This window comes from Oncorhynchus mykiss, chromosome 3 (genome assembly GCF_057628025.1).
Source record: "Oncorhynchus mykiss isolate SJ-2025 chromosome 3, ASM5762802v1, whole genome shotgun sequence".
Classification (NCBI taxonomy): domain Eukaryota; kingdom Metazoa; phylum Chordata; class Actinopteri; order Salmoniformes; family Salmonidae; genus Oncorhynchus; species Oncorhynchus mykiss.
The window spans coordinates 86878868-86894078 of record NC_143024.1 but is presented as its reverse complement, the minus strand read 5'-3'; the positions used below and the strand labels follow the sequence as shown (position 1 = coordinate 86894078).

The 15211-nt window shown below is 43.6% G+C and overlaps 1 protein-coding gene across 1 annotated transcript in view; it reads right to left on the bottom strand.

Moving 5' to 3' along the window:
• LOC110520589 (coiled-coil domain-containing protein 80) overlaps positions 1 to 3951 on the bottom strand; it is a 40084-nt gene extending 36133 nt beyond the window's left edge. Inside the window, exon 1 of the mRNA XM_036975211.2 lies at positions 1882 to 3951. Within this exon, the coding sequence (XP_036831106.1) occupies positions 1882 to 2578 (697 nt within the window). The 5' untranslated portion in view covers positions 2579 to 3951. The remainder of the gene's footprint in view (positions 1 to 1881) is intronic.
• Between the last annotated feature and the right edge of the window lie 11260 nt (positions 3952 to 15211).

Sequence of the window (15211 nt, the reverse complement as noted above, 5' to 3'; positions counted from 1 at the left end):
CATCTATCTACCTACCTCATCCCCATACTGTATTTATTTATTTATCTTGCTCCTTTGCACCCCAGTATCTCTACTTGCACATCTACCATTCCAGTGTTTAATTGCTATATTGTAATTACTTTGCCACCATGGCCTATTTATTGCCTTAACTCCCTTATCTTTCCTCATTTGCACTCACTGTATATATACTTTTTGTTTTCTTTTGTTCTACTGTATTATTGACTATGTTTTGTTTATTCCATGTGTAACTCTGTGTTGTTGTATGTGTAGAATCGCTATGCTTCATCTTGGCCAGGTCGCAGTTGCAAATGAGAACTTGTTCTCAACTAGCCTACCTGAATAAATAAAGGTGAAATAAAAAAATTAAATAAAAATGTATAACGTAATAACGCACAGAAATACGAGCCTTTGGTCATTAATATGGTGATATCCGGAAAATATCATTTCGAAAAAATAAAATAAAATGTTTATTCTTTCAGTGAAATATGGAACCGTTCAGTATTTTATCTTACGGGTGGCATCCCTATGTCTAAATATTGCTGTTACATTGCACAACCTTCAATGTTATGTCATAATTATGTACAATTCTGCAAAATTAGTTACAGTCTTAGTTAGGAATAGGAGTTCTCAATGAGCCACGCGGCTCAAACTGCTAAATATACCCTGACTCTGCTTGCACAGAACGCAAGAGAAGTGACACAATTTCCCTTGTTAATTTTAAAAGATATTCATGTTAACAGGCAATATTAACTAAATATGCAGGTTTAAAAATATATACTTGTGTGTTGATTTTAAAGAAAGGTATTGATGTTTATGGTTAGGTACATTGGTGCACTGACAGTGACAGCACTGACAGCAAATGCGCTTGTTAAATCGTCACCCGTTTGTCGAAGTAGGCTGTGATTCGATGAGAAATTAACTGGCACCGCATCGATTATATGCAACGCAGGACACGCTAGATAAACTAGTAATATCATCAACCACGTATAGTTAACTAGTGATTATGTTAAGATTGATTGTTCATTATAAGATAAGTTTAATGCTAGCTAGCAGCTTACCTTGGTTTCTTGCTGCCCTCTCATCACAGGTAGTCAGCCTGCTACCCCGGTTCCTCGTGAAGTGCAATGTAAGGCAGGTGGTTAGAGCGTTGTGCCAGTAACAGGAAGGTTGCAAAAACAAATCCCCGAGCTGACAAGGTAAAAATCTGTCATTCTGCCCCTGAACAAGGCAGTTAACCCACTGTTCTTAGGGCGTCATTGAAAATAAGAATGTGTTCTTAACTGACTTGCCTAGTATAATAAAGGTTAAATAAAAGTGTAAAAAAACAAAACAGATTACCGATTGTTATGAAAACTTGAAATCGGCCCTAATTAATCGGCCATTCCGATTAATCGGTCGACCTCTAATGGAAACCAACTGTTTGATGTATTTGATACCATTCAACCTATTCCCGCTCCATCCATTACTATGAGCCCGCCCTCCCCAATTAAGGTGCCACCAACCTCCTGTGATTGAGATATGACCAAGTGGCTCAGATCAGAAGAGATGTTGCTTAGTAGGGGCTTGGCTTTGATATAGTTCATTTTGGGCACCTGTGACAGTAAATGCCATTCCGGTTCATCCGTTCTGTTGTATTGTTATCACATATTAATACTGAACACTTTTGTTGTTTTAAAGAAGCTTGAAAGTATCAGAGTTCCTCAAGATCCTATGCATATCCCAATGCTGGGATATGTAAACAATAATGTTATTGGAATATGTAATGTACAAAAGGAAAGCCATTTTTCATTCATATACAAACTTATCATGATGAACAGGAGTGACAGATCTGCCAACACTAAAGGAGTGGGGGATAGTTATCAGATAGGACCATGCATTTACCTTTCTCCAGTTTGAGGAAGGTCATGAGGCGGGGGATGAGTGCTGTGTCCAAAGGTTCCTCCATCACCTTCCCCTCTCTGGTGATCCGCCTCACCTTCCCACCCATCTCCCCCTCCTGGTGGAATATCACGATCTGCTGCACATGCCGCTCCGCCAGCTCACAGTACACGTCTGGCTTCAGCAGTGTCATCATTAGCCGGTAGTAACCGTCTGAGTCATGGGGGGCAGAAATCACCAGAATTCGGTTTTTCCCTGCAAAGCTCGCCAGGAGGTTAGGTGAGCCTGCACTGCTTGGTATGCGGGTCTGTCTGGTCCTCACCCCGAGAGCGCCTTCATCCTGAAGCATGACAGGCTGGAGAGGAACACGCTGCCCGGCTGCCCTTCTCCCTACTGCCCCTGCCAGCGCTCCACCTCTTCTGCCTTGTCCAGCCCCAGTCCTGGCCCGAGGAACAGAGGCCTGGTCTGCCTGCATGTCCTCCCCGCGCCTAGCGCTGAGACCGGTGGGCACCGAGGCTGAGCTGGGTCCAGGGCGGGAGGTCCCTCTCCCTCCGACAATGCGCTTTCTTTCGGCTGCGCCCGGCTGCAGACGCCCGTTGTTGAGTATGCGCATCTGTTTGAGATGGGTCTGTTTGTCTGCGTGTCCTGCCCACGCTAGCAGACAGAGCAGGAACAGACCCAGAACAAACGCTCCCCGCATTATGGGAAGTTGTCAATTACAATGAACAATCTGACAGAGTGATAAATATCCAATAGTACACATGGGACCTGTATGCCTATTTAGAACATTTATTTTCAGCAAATAAAAAATACAGTACAGCGCAGTAAAAATTTGAGTGCAAGAGAGAGGCAAAGTGTTGTGTTTCAAAGCATGCCTTTAGTTTTCGCAGTGGAACAGCAGATAACCCAACACACTACTTCACCAGCCTGCTATCAACATGACAGCTGCACAAAAACGCAGACAGGAAAACTCAACAAATTAGCCACTCATGGACGGAGTCAGCAATTCCTAAAAATCATTCCGGGTATTAGAAACCGTTATTCCAAACCTCCAAGTTCAGCTCTCCAAATCACCACACTATTTAGGAAAAGACGCTGACTTTGCGCTACCGGAATTTCTTTGCATATCAGTTATACACTCCAAGTGTACACAGCATTTTAACATCCACAAGTTAACAAGTTAACTGATAGAGCACTCTCGAAAATGAATGCGTTTTACTTCATTCTCTGACCGTTATTTGAAAAGACTGTCCAACTGTCCAAATAAGCCATCTAAAAAGCTGGGAGTTTTAGGCAGAAAAGGCTTTTTCCGGATTCAAGAGGAAAACCTGTAGAGAGTGGCTCTTCTGTATGGGAAACGCATCTCTATCTCCAGTCTCCTGATTTCCCAACCTAAAACTCTGGCGCTATCCGAGTAATGTCCACACAAACCATCTGCCCTGCCTTCGACTCTTCTCGCTGGCGCGGCAGCGCTACACAGCACCAACCCCTGCACAGCGGGTTGCCAGTTGCAACCTAAATCTCTTTATCTGGAAATGTTGTAGTCTTTCAGTCTTTTAGGAAACCCTTCTGAATAAAACTACTCTTGTAAAACACCAAATGATTCACAAAATACAATATCTAATTTATGCATTTATTTTACTTTTACTGCTCATTTTAATTCAATTTGAAGTTAGGATTTTATTCACAACTGGCAACCCAGCTGGAGAGAACACTCTGGGAAGAGAACTGACCATAGCTAATCTCAATGTCAAGTTCCTCCCATAAACTGTAATGGGGAACGGCTTCTATTGCCCACATCCATTCCCTTTGAAATGTTCAAAAATAGCCGGGGCTTTCCCCATGCAAGACTTGTTCAAATGGCAACAATAATAAATAAGCAGCGCATTAAAGATCAATGGACTTTTGGGTCATTTAAGAACTGAAAGCTGTGGTAAATTTAGACTGAGACTTTGGCAGTGCATCTATTCTCCTTTAAACTGTAGGCTACGTATTATTACTGTAAGCCTCCACAGAGTCAAGTTGTGTAACTATGATATGTATCCCTCTGTATACTTCATAAAATATAATTGCAATGCATTATAACCTCTTTATACGATTCTCATTTAGCCCACAGGAGTTTTTTCAACCGCTCAGCTCATTGCCGACATGGGTTGAACAACCTGGTTTGTAGCCACGTTTACTGCCTCATCTCTCATGGCTTCTCTGCCATGCTTATATTTCCAGAAGTGTTTCAAGATGAAAGTTGCAAAGGTGCGTGTGTGCGTGTGTGCGTGCGTACGTGCGTGCGTGTGTGCGTGCGTGCGTGCGTGCTTGCGTGCGAGTGAGCGAGTGAGCGAGTGAGTGAGTGCACGGCTGCTATAGTTCTTCATCAGGCCGGGACACCTGATGAGATATAATCTATCAGTTCTGTATGGAACTATATAAAGTAGCAGGAAAAGTGCAAACTATCAGTCCATGTGCAACTGTAACACTTCAATTACAGTGTGTATATATATATATATACACACACAGTACCAGTCAAAAGTTTTGACTCACCCACTCATTCCAGGTGTTTTTCTTTATTTGTATTATTTCTACATTGTCGAATAATAGTGAAAACATCAAAACTATGAAATAACACATATAGAATCATGTAGTAACCAATAAAAGTGTTAAACAAATCCAAATCTATTTTATATATGAGATTCTTCAAAGTACAGTGGCTTTCAAAAGTATTCACCCCCTTTGTCATTTTTCCTATTTTCTTGCCTCACAACCTGGAATTGAAATGTTTTTTTTGGGGGGGTTGTATAATTTTATTTACCCAACATGCCTACCACTTTGAAGATGAAAAACATGTTTTATTGTGAAACAAACAAGAAATAAGACAAAAAAAAAAAACGGAAAACTTGAACGTGCATAACTCTTCACCCCCCAAAGTCAATACTTTGTAGAGGCACCTTTCACAGCAATTACAGCTGCAAGTCTCTTGGGGTATGTCTCTATCCCACTGGGATTTCACCCCATACATGCTCCAGCTCCTTCAAGTTGGATGGGTTCCTCTGATGTACAGCAATTTTAAGTCATTGCACAGATTCTCAATTGGATTGAGGTCTGGGCTATGACTAAGCCATTCCAAGACATTTAAATGTTTCCCCTTAAACCACTTGAGTGTTGCTTTAGCAGTATGCTTCAGGCCATTGTCCTGCTGAACGTTGAACATGCGTCCCAGTCTCAAATCTCTGGAAAACTAAAACAGGTTTCCCTAAAGAATTCCCTGTATTTAGCACCATCCATCAATTCCTTTAATTTTGACCAGACTCCCAGTACCTGCCAATAAAAAACATCCCCACAGCATGATGCTGCCACCACCATATTCACTGTGGGATGGTGTTCTCGGGGTGATGCGAGGTGCTGGGTTTGCACCAGACATAGCATTTTCCTTGATGGCCAAAAAGCTCCATTGTAGTCTCATCTGACCAGAGTAACTTCTTGCATATGTTAGTGGAGTCTCCCACATGCCTTTTGGCGAACACCAAACATGTTTGCTTATTTTTTTCTTTAAGCCATTGCTTTTTCTGGGCACTCTTCCGTAAAAGCCCATCTCTGTGGAGTGTATGGCTTAAACTGGTCCTATGGACAGATACTCCAATCTCCACTGTGGAGCTTTGCAGCTCCTTCAGGGTTATCTTTGGTCTCTTTTTTGCCTCTCTGATTAATGCCTTCATTGACTGGTCCTTGAGTTTTGATGGGTTTGTTGTGGTGCCATATTCTTTAAATTTTTTAATAATGGATTAAGTGGTGCTCCGTGGGATGTTCAAAGTTTCTAATATTTTTTTAGCAAGTTCTTCTTTTCATTTCACTTCACCAATTTGGACTATTTTGTGTATGTCCATTACATGAATTCCAAATAAAAAATTAAGTTAAATTACAGGTTGTAATGCAACAAAATAGGGAAAATGCCAAGAGGGACGAATACTTTTGCAAGGCACTGTAGCCACCCTTTGATTTGATGACATCTTTGCATACTCTTGGCATTCTGTCAACCAGCTTCATGAGGTAGTCACCTGGAATTCATTTCAGTTACTAGGTGTGCCTTGTTAAAAGTTAATTTGTGGAATTTCTTTCCTTCTTAATGCATTTGAGCCAATCAGTTGTGTTAGGGGTGATATACAGGTAGGGGTTGTATACAGAAGATAGACCTAGTTAGTAAAATAGCAAGTCCATATTATGGCAAGAACAGCTGAAATAAGCAAAGAGAAATGACAGTCCATCATTACTTTAAGACATTAAGGTCTGTCAATATGGAACAGTTCAATAACTTTGAAAGTTTCTTCAAGTGCAGTCGCAAAAACCATCATGCGCTATGATGAAACTGGCTCTCATGAGGACCGCCACAGGAATGGAAGACCCAGTTGTCTCTGCTACAGAGGATAAGTTCATTAGAGTTACCACCCTCAGAAATTGCAGCCCAAATAAATGCTTCACAGAGTTCAAGTGACAGACACATCTCAACATCAACTGTTCAGAGGAGACTGAGTGAATCAGGCCTTCGTGGTCCAATTGCTGCAAATAAACCACTACTAAAGGACACCAATAATAAGAGGCTTGCTTGGGCCAGGAAACACGAGCAGTGGACATTAAACTGGTGTAAATGTGTCCTTTGTTCTGGAGTCCAAATTGAAGATTTTTGTTTCCAACTGCCTTGTCTAGGTGAGACGCGATGTGGGTGAACAGATGATCTCCGCATGTGTATTTCCCACCGTGAAGCATGGAGGAGGTGGTATGGTGTGGGGTTCCTTTGCTTTGCTTTGCTGGTGACACTGATTTATTTAGAATTCAAGGCAAGCTTAACCAGCATGGCTAGCACAGCATTTTGCAGCAATACGCCATCCCATCTGGTTTGTGATAGTGGGACTATCAGTTTGTTTTTCAACAGGACAATGACCCAACACACCTCCAGGCTGTGTAAGGGCTATTTGACCAAGAAGGAGAGTGATGGAATGCTGCATCGAATGACATGGCCTCCACAATCACCGACCACAACCAAATTGAGATGGTTTGGGATGAGTCAGACCACAGAGTGAAGGAACAGCTGCCAACAAGTGCTCAGCATATGTGGGAACTCTTTCAAGACTGTTTGAAAAGCATTACATTTGAAGCTGGTTGAGAGAATGCTAAGAGTGTGCAAAGCTGTCATCAAGGAAAAGAGTGGCTACTTTGAAGAATCTCAAATATAAAATATATTATGATTTGTTTAACACTTTTTTGGTTACTACATGATTCCATGTGTTATTTCATTAGGTTTGATGTCTTCACTATTATTTTACAATGAATAATGTAGTACAAAAAAATAAAAACCCTGGAATGAGTAGGTCTTCTAAAACTTTTGACTGGTAGTGTATAAATATATAACAAATATTAATACCATTTTAGTTCCAGTAGTATGATTGCCCTGTAGCTGCAAGATGGTTGGTTCCTCCGAATATTCGCTACATTGTGTGTGTGTGTGTGTATATATGTGTTAGACAGTATCACAGAGCAATACAGCTATGCAAGAATACAATCATTGACCTCTGTACAAAGACATAGAAAGCCATTCTCTATCAACATTCACCCTGGTAAGAGAACTTTATCTCAAAGCCCTGATGCTGACTGTAGTGAAGAAGGGGAGAGCAGCTGGGAATGATGAACATTCCTCTACTGTGTCTTTGAGCAAGGCAGTTAACCCCCAACCCTTTCCCTTTTTCTTTCCACTGATGCTGAACCAATTAAAACTCCCAGGGCCAGCTATGGGCCAGCCCTGTGTACCCCAATATGATCACTCCGAACTTCAATAGACACACACACACAGCTGGCCAGCGTAAATGTTTTATAGAGGATATGAAAGGAAACTATCAGTATCTTGACTCAGAGTTTTCTGAGTATTCTGAGGAAGAACTGGGGATGTTAGTGCAGGCACACACACACACACTGTCACACTTGTCAAAATGATTTTACCAAGGCGCAGCGTGTGTAGAATTCCACGTTTAATAATTAATAAACTCACCAAACAAAACACAAGAAAAACGAAACATGACATTCTGGGCTGCTCACTGGCAGCTACACAAAAACAAGATCCCACAAAACACAAAGGGGAAATGGCTGCCTAAATATAACGATAAACAGCTGCCTCTGATTGGGAACCATACCAGGCCAATATAGAAATCTAAATCACCAAGATGACTCTCCCTAGTCACACCCCGACCTAACCAACATAGAGAATGAAAAGCTTTCTATGGTTAGGGTGTGACACACCCCCCCCCCCCCTGCAAAACCTGACTGAATAGGGGAGGGTCCGGGTGGGCATATACTGCCGGGGGCGGCTCCAGTGCGTGGCGAAGTACCCACTCCGCTAGAGGATACGTCATCATCTTCAATGAAGGCTCTGGTGCGGGGATCATCACTAGATGCTCCGGACCGTGGATCGTCGCCTGGAGGCTCCAGACCGTGGATTGTCGCCGGAGGAACCGGACCGTGGGTCGTCGTGTCGCCGGGAACTCCGGACCGTGGTTCGTCGCCGGAGGCTCCGGACTGGGACCCCTTGCAGGAGGCTCCGGACTGCAGACCGTCGCTGGAGGCTCCGGACCGCCGACCTTCTCAGGAGGCTCTGGACCGCCGACCTTCTCAGGAGGCTCTGGACCGCCGACCGCCTCAGGAGGTTCCAGACCGTGGACCGTCTCAGGGGACTCCGGACCATTGTTCGTCGCCGTGGATTCTGGACTGGGAACCCTTACAAGGAGGCTGTGGACTCAGAACCTCCCCTGGAGGCCCCGGACCGCCGACTGTCTCTGGAGGCTCTGGACCGCCTCAGGAGGCTCCGGACAGCCGACCGTCTCAGGAAGTTCCGGACCGCCTCAGGAGGTTCCGGACCGTGGACCGTCTCAGCAGGTTCCGGACCGTGGACCGTCTCAGCAGGTTCCGGACTGTGAAGCGCCATTGGAGGATGACAACCCTCGCACGGCAAGTGCGGGGAGTTAGCACAGGACGTACTGGACTGTGAAGGCACACTGGGGACCGGCGCAGAATCTACTGGACCCTGGAGGCGCACTGGAAACAAGGAGCGCTGAGCCAGCACAACCTTTCCTGGACAGATACCCATTTTAGCACGACAAGTGCGAGGAGCTGACACAGGACGTACTGGGCTGTGAAGGCGTACTGGATACCTGGTGCGTATAGCCAGCATCAATTGTACACAATGGCACACTTCTCAGAACAAGTGCGAGGAACTGGCACAGGTGGCATCGGACAGCTAACACACTCCTCAGGGCGAATGCCGTGCATACTATGCCAAACCAACAGCTCTCTCTCTTTACTCTCCTCCAATTTGTCCAATAACTCCTCAAAGTTCTCTAACTCTCCCCTCTGTTCACTCTCCTCCAATTTGTCCATTAACTTCTCGACAGTCTGACTCACCCCTCAACTTCGCCGACCACTCAGTGTGCCTCCCCCCCAAAAAATGTGGGCTGTCTTTTGGGCTTGTGTCGTGGCCGCGAACCCTGGCGTCGTCGCTGTTGTTTCCTCGCTGCTTCTGTCTCCTGCCATAATCTCTTCCCACGCCCAGGATGTCCTCCACTCCTGGCTTTCCTCCTGGGCACGCTGCTTGGTACATTGTTGGTGGGATCTTCTGTCACGCTCGTCGAAATGATTGGACCAAGGCGCAGATTGTGTAGAATTCCACATGTTTAATAATTAATAAACTCACCAAACAAAACAGAAGAAAAACGAAACGTGACGTTCTGGGCTGTTCACAGGCAGCTACACAAAAACAAGATCCCACAAAACACAAAGGGGAAATGGCTGCATAAATATGATCCCCAATCAGAGACAACAATAAACAGCTGCCTCTGATTGGGAACCAAACCAGGCCAACATAGAAATATAAATCACCTAGATGAACCACCCTAGTCACACCCCGACATAACCAACATAGAGAATGAAAAGCTTTCTATTGTCAGGGCGTGACACACACACAGGTCGTTGAGTAGAACATGAGATGTCCGGATGACTGTATGTATGTGTCAGTAGTAGAGTAGTCTGATTCTAACACAGGATTCATTGTAGAGAGAAGCCAACCAGAATACTGTCTTCATCTGCCTCCATTATCTCAACCAATCATGTCTTTTTATCATACAAATCACATTAAAGCGTATGTGGTATTCTTTTCCATCTAATTCATTGTTTTTAAACTTTAGATCCAATTGTTGCTTCGCTGTGCCACTTCTTCTTCTTTTGGTAAGTAACGTATATTATTTTGATAAAAAGGGCTACTTGCCGTCACATCTTAGATTGCATTCCATCTTTGTTGTTTACTCAGTGAAGCCTGTACTCGAGTGAACTGTGTGTGTGGGCGTGTAACATCTGTATTGAAAACCGGATGGGAATTAAAGTACATGGTTCAGTCGGGGTTAATATAGGCTGATTCAAAGTGTGTAGTCTCTGTAGTGGGCTGAAACCCAGTGATTCTCCACTGAATGTTGGTTGTAATTACAGAGTAAGGCATGGAGAGTTCTCATATGTTTCATTCTACAGAAGAGGGAGGAAACGTTTTTGTTTTTCAACAGCAACATGAAAGCTTTAATATGGGGGGTATCAAACAGACGGCCCTCTGGCGTGTGTCTCATGGTTGACTTACTATCCACAATATAGAGAAGCAGCCAATGACATGTTGCACCTGTTAGTGTACAATCACCTTGAGTCAAGCAACAGTGAGCCCCACTAACACATCAACGGCAGTAAAGTTTTGTCACCCAGTATGTCCTGTCTACTCTCCCATGCCATAGAGATAATGTTGTATCTCCATTTTAAAGTAGTCAATTTTCTTCTTTTGATGTTTGAAAAGTGTAAAGCTAATATTGGTGACTTACGAACCAAATATTTTGTTGTTCATGTATTGTGGACAGTAGATGGAGTTGATATAGACTACATATACAAAAGAACATGGACAACGCTTCAAATTAGTGGAGTCAGCTATTTCAGTCACACCCGTCGCTGACAGGTGTATAAAAATCGAGCACACTGCCATGCAATCTCCATAGACAAACATTGGCCTTACTGAAGAACTCAGTGGCTTAATGTATTGTGTGGTAACATCTTAAAGCCTTTTACAAACCAATAAAGGCAATACTCAGATTTGCTGATTGCTCCCAACCCATTGGAATCCTCACCCAGTTGACTACTTTAAAATGCTGGAAGCCCTCAATAGCAATGTGCATGCAAAAAAAAGCTAGTTATTTTCAAGTAATGACCTCCATGTCCCATTTGTAGACATTATTGACCCCTGGCAGGTCAGCGAGAGAGGACTACCAGCACGTGCACACACAGATGGGTATTTATCCTGTTTAATTATTTCAAATGATCAGTTTAAAAATCACCCGTTTATAGTGTCAGTTGAAGTGGATTTTCCCAGTCGTAGGTGGTAAATATCACCTTCCCACTTTGTTTTGAACTCAGCATCAGTCCTGGAGATAATGTCTGTGCTGCTGGAGGATTGTTCAAGTCGGTTGCTCATCTGTTGGTTGAATTGTTTGTTTGGCAGCCACTCGTCGTCTACCGTTGTAGTCAAGCGTCTGTGGAACCCAGCCCAAGGTCAGTCCAGTCCGGTATGCTACAGAGAGGAAAACACACATGAGCAAGGAGCCATTCTGAACAGAAGTATTCCACCACACATGTATGGTCCACCTCTGGTGGCAAGGACATCGGCGGCTGGTTGTTGTTGTTGTAGCAGCATCAGTTTGGCGGTAGTCTTCCTTCTCTAGCAGACAACCCCAGAGTGAAATGGAAATTCCATCTTAAGAAGTTCAGATTGCTCGTTAGTCAATGAGGCCGAAGTGCGGCAGACCTCGGCCAATTCTCTTCTCCAAGGCGAACAGCCAAGGGGGTGGAGTCTACAATAAATACATTCAGACAACAAGGAAGAGAACACAGAGAACACACCCTGAACAAACAAAACCGCCCCCCCCCCCCCATTGTCTCCCTCTGTTCATGTTCCTCCTTTTTTTTCATGTCATAGGCAGCTAATGTATTGTTCACATCCAAGAGAATCTCTCTCTCTCTCTCTCTCTCTCTCTCTCTCTCTCTCTCTCTCTCTCTCTCTCTCTCTCTCTCTCTCTCTCTCTCTCTCTCTCTCTCTCTCTCTCTCTCTCTCTCTCTCTCTCTCTCTCTCTCTCTCTCTCTCTCTCTCTCTCTCTCTCTCTCTCTCTCTCTCTCTCTCTCTCTCTCTCTCTCTCTCTCTCTCTCTCTCTCTCTCTCTCTCTCTCTCTCTCTCTCTCTCTCTCTCTCATTGCATGGGAAACATATGTTTACATTGCCAAAGCAATTGAAATAGACAATAAACAAAAATTTACAGTTAACATTACCCTTACAAATTTATTATTATTTGGTTTTAAATATACTGAAGTATCAAAAGTAAAGTATGGATCATTTCAAATTCTTCATGTTAAGCATCAGTTTCTTTTTTTCAATTTACAGATAGCCAGGGGCACCACACTCCAACACTCAGACATAATTTACAGATAGCCAGGGGCACACTCCAACACTCAGACATCATTTACAGATAGCCAGGGGCACACTCCAACACTCAGACATAATTTACAGATAGCCAGGGACACACTCCAACACTCAGACATCATTTACAGATAGCCAGGGACACACTCCAACACTCAGACATCATGTACAGATAGCCAGGGACACACTCCAACACTCAGACATCCTTTACAGATAGCCAGGGACACACTCCAACACTCAGACATCATTTACAAATAGCCAGGGACACACTCCAACACTCAGACATAATTTACAGATAGCCAGGGACACACTCCAACACTCAGACATCATTTACAGATAGCCAGGGACACACTCCAACACTCAGACATGATTTACAGATAGCCAGGGACACACTCCAACACTCAGACATAATTTACAGATAGCCAGGGACACACTCCAACACTCAGACATAATTTACAAATAGCCAGGGACACACTTCAACACTCAGACATCATTTACAGATAGCCAGGGGCACACTCCAACACTCAGACATGATTTACAGATAGCCAGGGGCACACTCCAACACTCAGACATCATTTACAGATAGCCAGGGGCACACTCCAACACTCAGACATCATTTACAGATAGCCAGGGGCACACTCCAACACTCAGACATCATTTACAGATAGCCAGGGGCACACTCCAACACTCAGACATCATTTACAGATAGCCAGGGACACACTCCAACACTCAGACATCATTTACAGATAGCCAGGGACACACTCCAACACTCAGACATCATTTACAGATAGCCAGGGGCACACTCCAACACTCAGACATAATATACAGATAGCCAGGGACACACTCCAACACTCAGACATACTTTACAGATAGCCAGGGACACACTCCAACACTCAGACATAATTTACAGATAGCCAGGGACACACTCCAACACTCAGACATCATTTACAGATAGCCAGGGACACACTCCAACACTCAGACATCATTTACAGATAGCCAGGGACACACTCCAGCACTCAGACATCATTTACAGATAGCCAGGGGCACACTCCAACACTCAGACATGATTTACAGATAGCCAGGGACACACTCCAACACTCAGACATCATTTACAGATAGCCAGGGACACACTCCAACACTCAGACATCATTTACAGATAGCCAGGGACACACTCCAACACTCAGACATCATTTACAGATAGCCAGGGACACACTCCAACACTCAGACATCATTTACAGATAGCCAGGGGCACACTCCAACACTCAGACATAATTTACAGATAGCCAGGGGCACATTCCAACACTCAGACATAATTTACAGATAGCCAGGGGCACATTCCAACACTCAGACATCATTTACAGATAGCCAGGGGCACACTCCAACACTCAAACATCATTTACAAATGAAGCATGTGTGCTTAGTGAGTCCGTCAGATCAGAGGCAGTAGGGATGACCAGAAATGTTCTCTTGATAAGTGCGTGAATTGGACCATTTTCCTGTCCTGCTAAGCATTCAAAATGTAATGAGTATTTTGGGGGTCAGGGAAAATGTATGGAGTAAAAAGTACATACTTTTCTTCAGGAATGTAGTAAAGTAAAAGTAAAAGTGGTCAAAAAAAAGATATAGTAAAGTACAGATGAAAATGACTTAAGCAGTACTTTCAAGTATTTTTACTTAATTACTTTACACCACTGGCCCCAATGTCCACCAACCAACCTACAGTAACAACCTACAGGCCAGTTGTCACACACACACACACAAGTATTTTTACTTAATTACTTTACACCACTGGCCCCAATGTCCACCAACCAACCTACAGTAACAACCTACAGGCCAGTTGTCACACACACACACACACACACACAAGTATTTTTACTTAATTACTTTACACCACTGGCCCCAATGTCCACCAACCAACCTACAGTAACAACCTACAGGCCAATTGTCACACACACACACACACACACACACACACACACACACACACACACACGTATTTGCAGTGAGAGGTTGTCTATGTTCCATAGGGATGGGCACGGTTATTCGAATATCCAAACGAACGTTACTATTTAAATACTTGCGAGAGTATTTGTTTTTTTAGGAAACAAATCATAGGCCTAATTTAACAATGGAAAGTTTTTGTCTCAAATAAATAAAATGATCTATGTGACATTGCTACACACAAGGATGTATACCATGAATTGAATAAAACAACAAACTTTTGAACATAGTTTTTTATAACGTGCACCCCATAAAAAAAGAGATACCGGTAGAATACACAGGTTTCACGCATGTAGCTTGTTGTTGTTGACACCAGTCAGACGCTCCATGTGCAGCAACGTGAAGAGGGAGATCTCTAATCAATAGAATTGAAAATTATGGAATTAAGTTAGCTAAATGAGAAGGGGTAGGCTACAACGAGCTTGTAGGCTGCGGTTGATTCTGAATGGAGTTGTTGTAGACAAACATATGTTGGCTACGTGTTGAAATGCTCATATGTTTCATTGTAGCTTCATGTGTTGTCTTATCACCATGACCACAACTTTCTAAAACAATGTCAAATATATAGAAGAAATATAGACCATCCACTGAGCACACAATGGTTGAATCAACGTTGTTTCCACGTCATTTTAAATGAAATTGCGTTGAACTTGCGTTGCCTGTGCCCAGTGGGTAATGATATCAGGAGGCCCAAAGAAGATGGTGAGAAGGACCACTTCAACTATTTTAGAAGAAGGGGACGGCTGTTGAGTGAGAAACCCTCTCTTCCTGTCTGGTGTGAACTGAGGACACATTGGACAGTGAC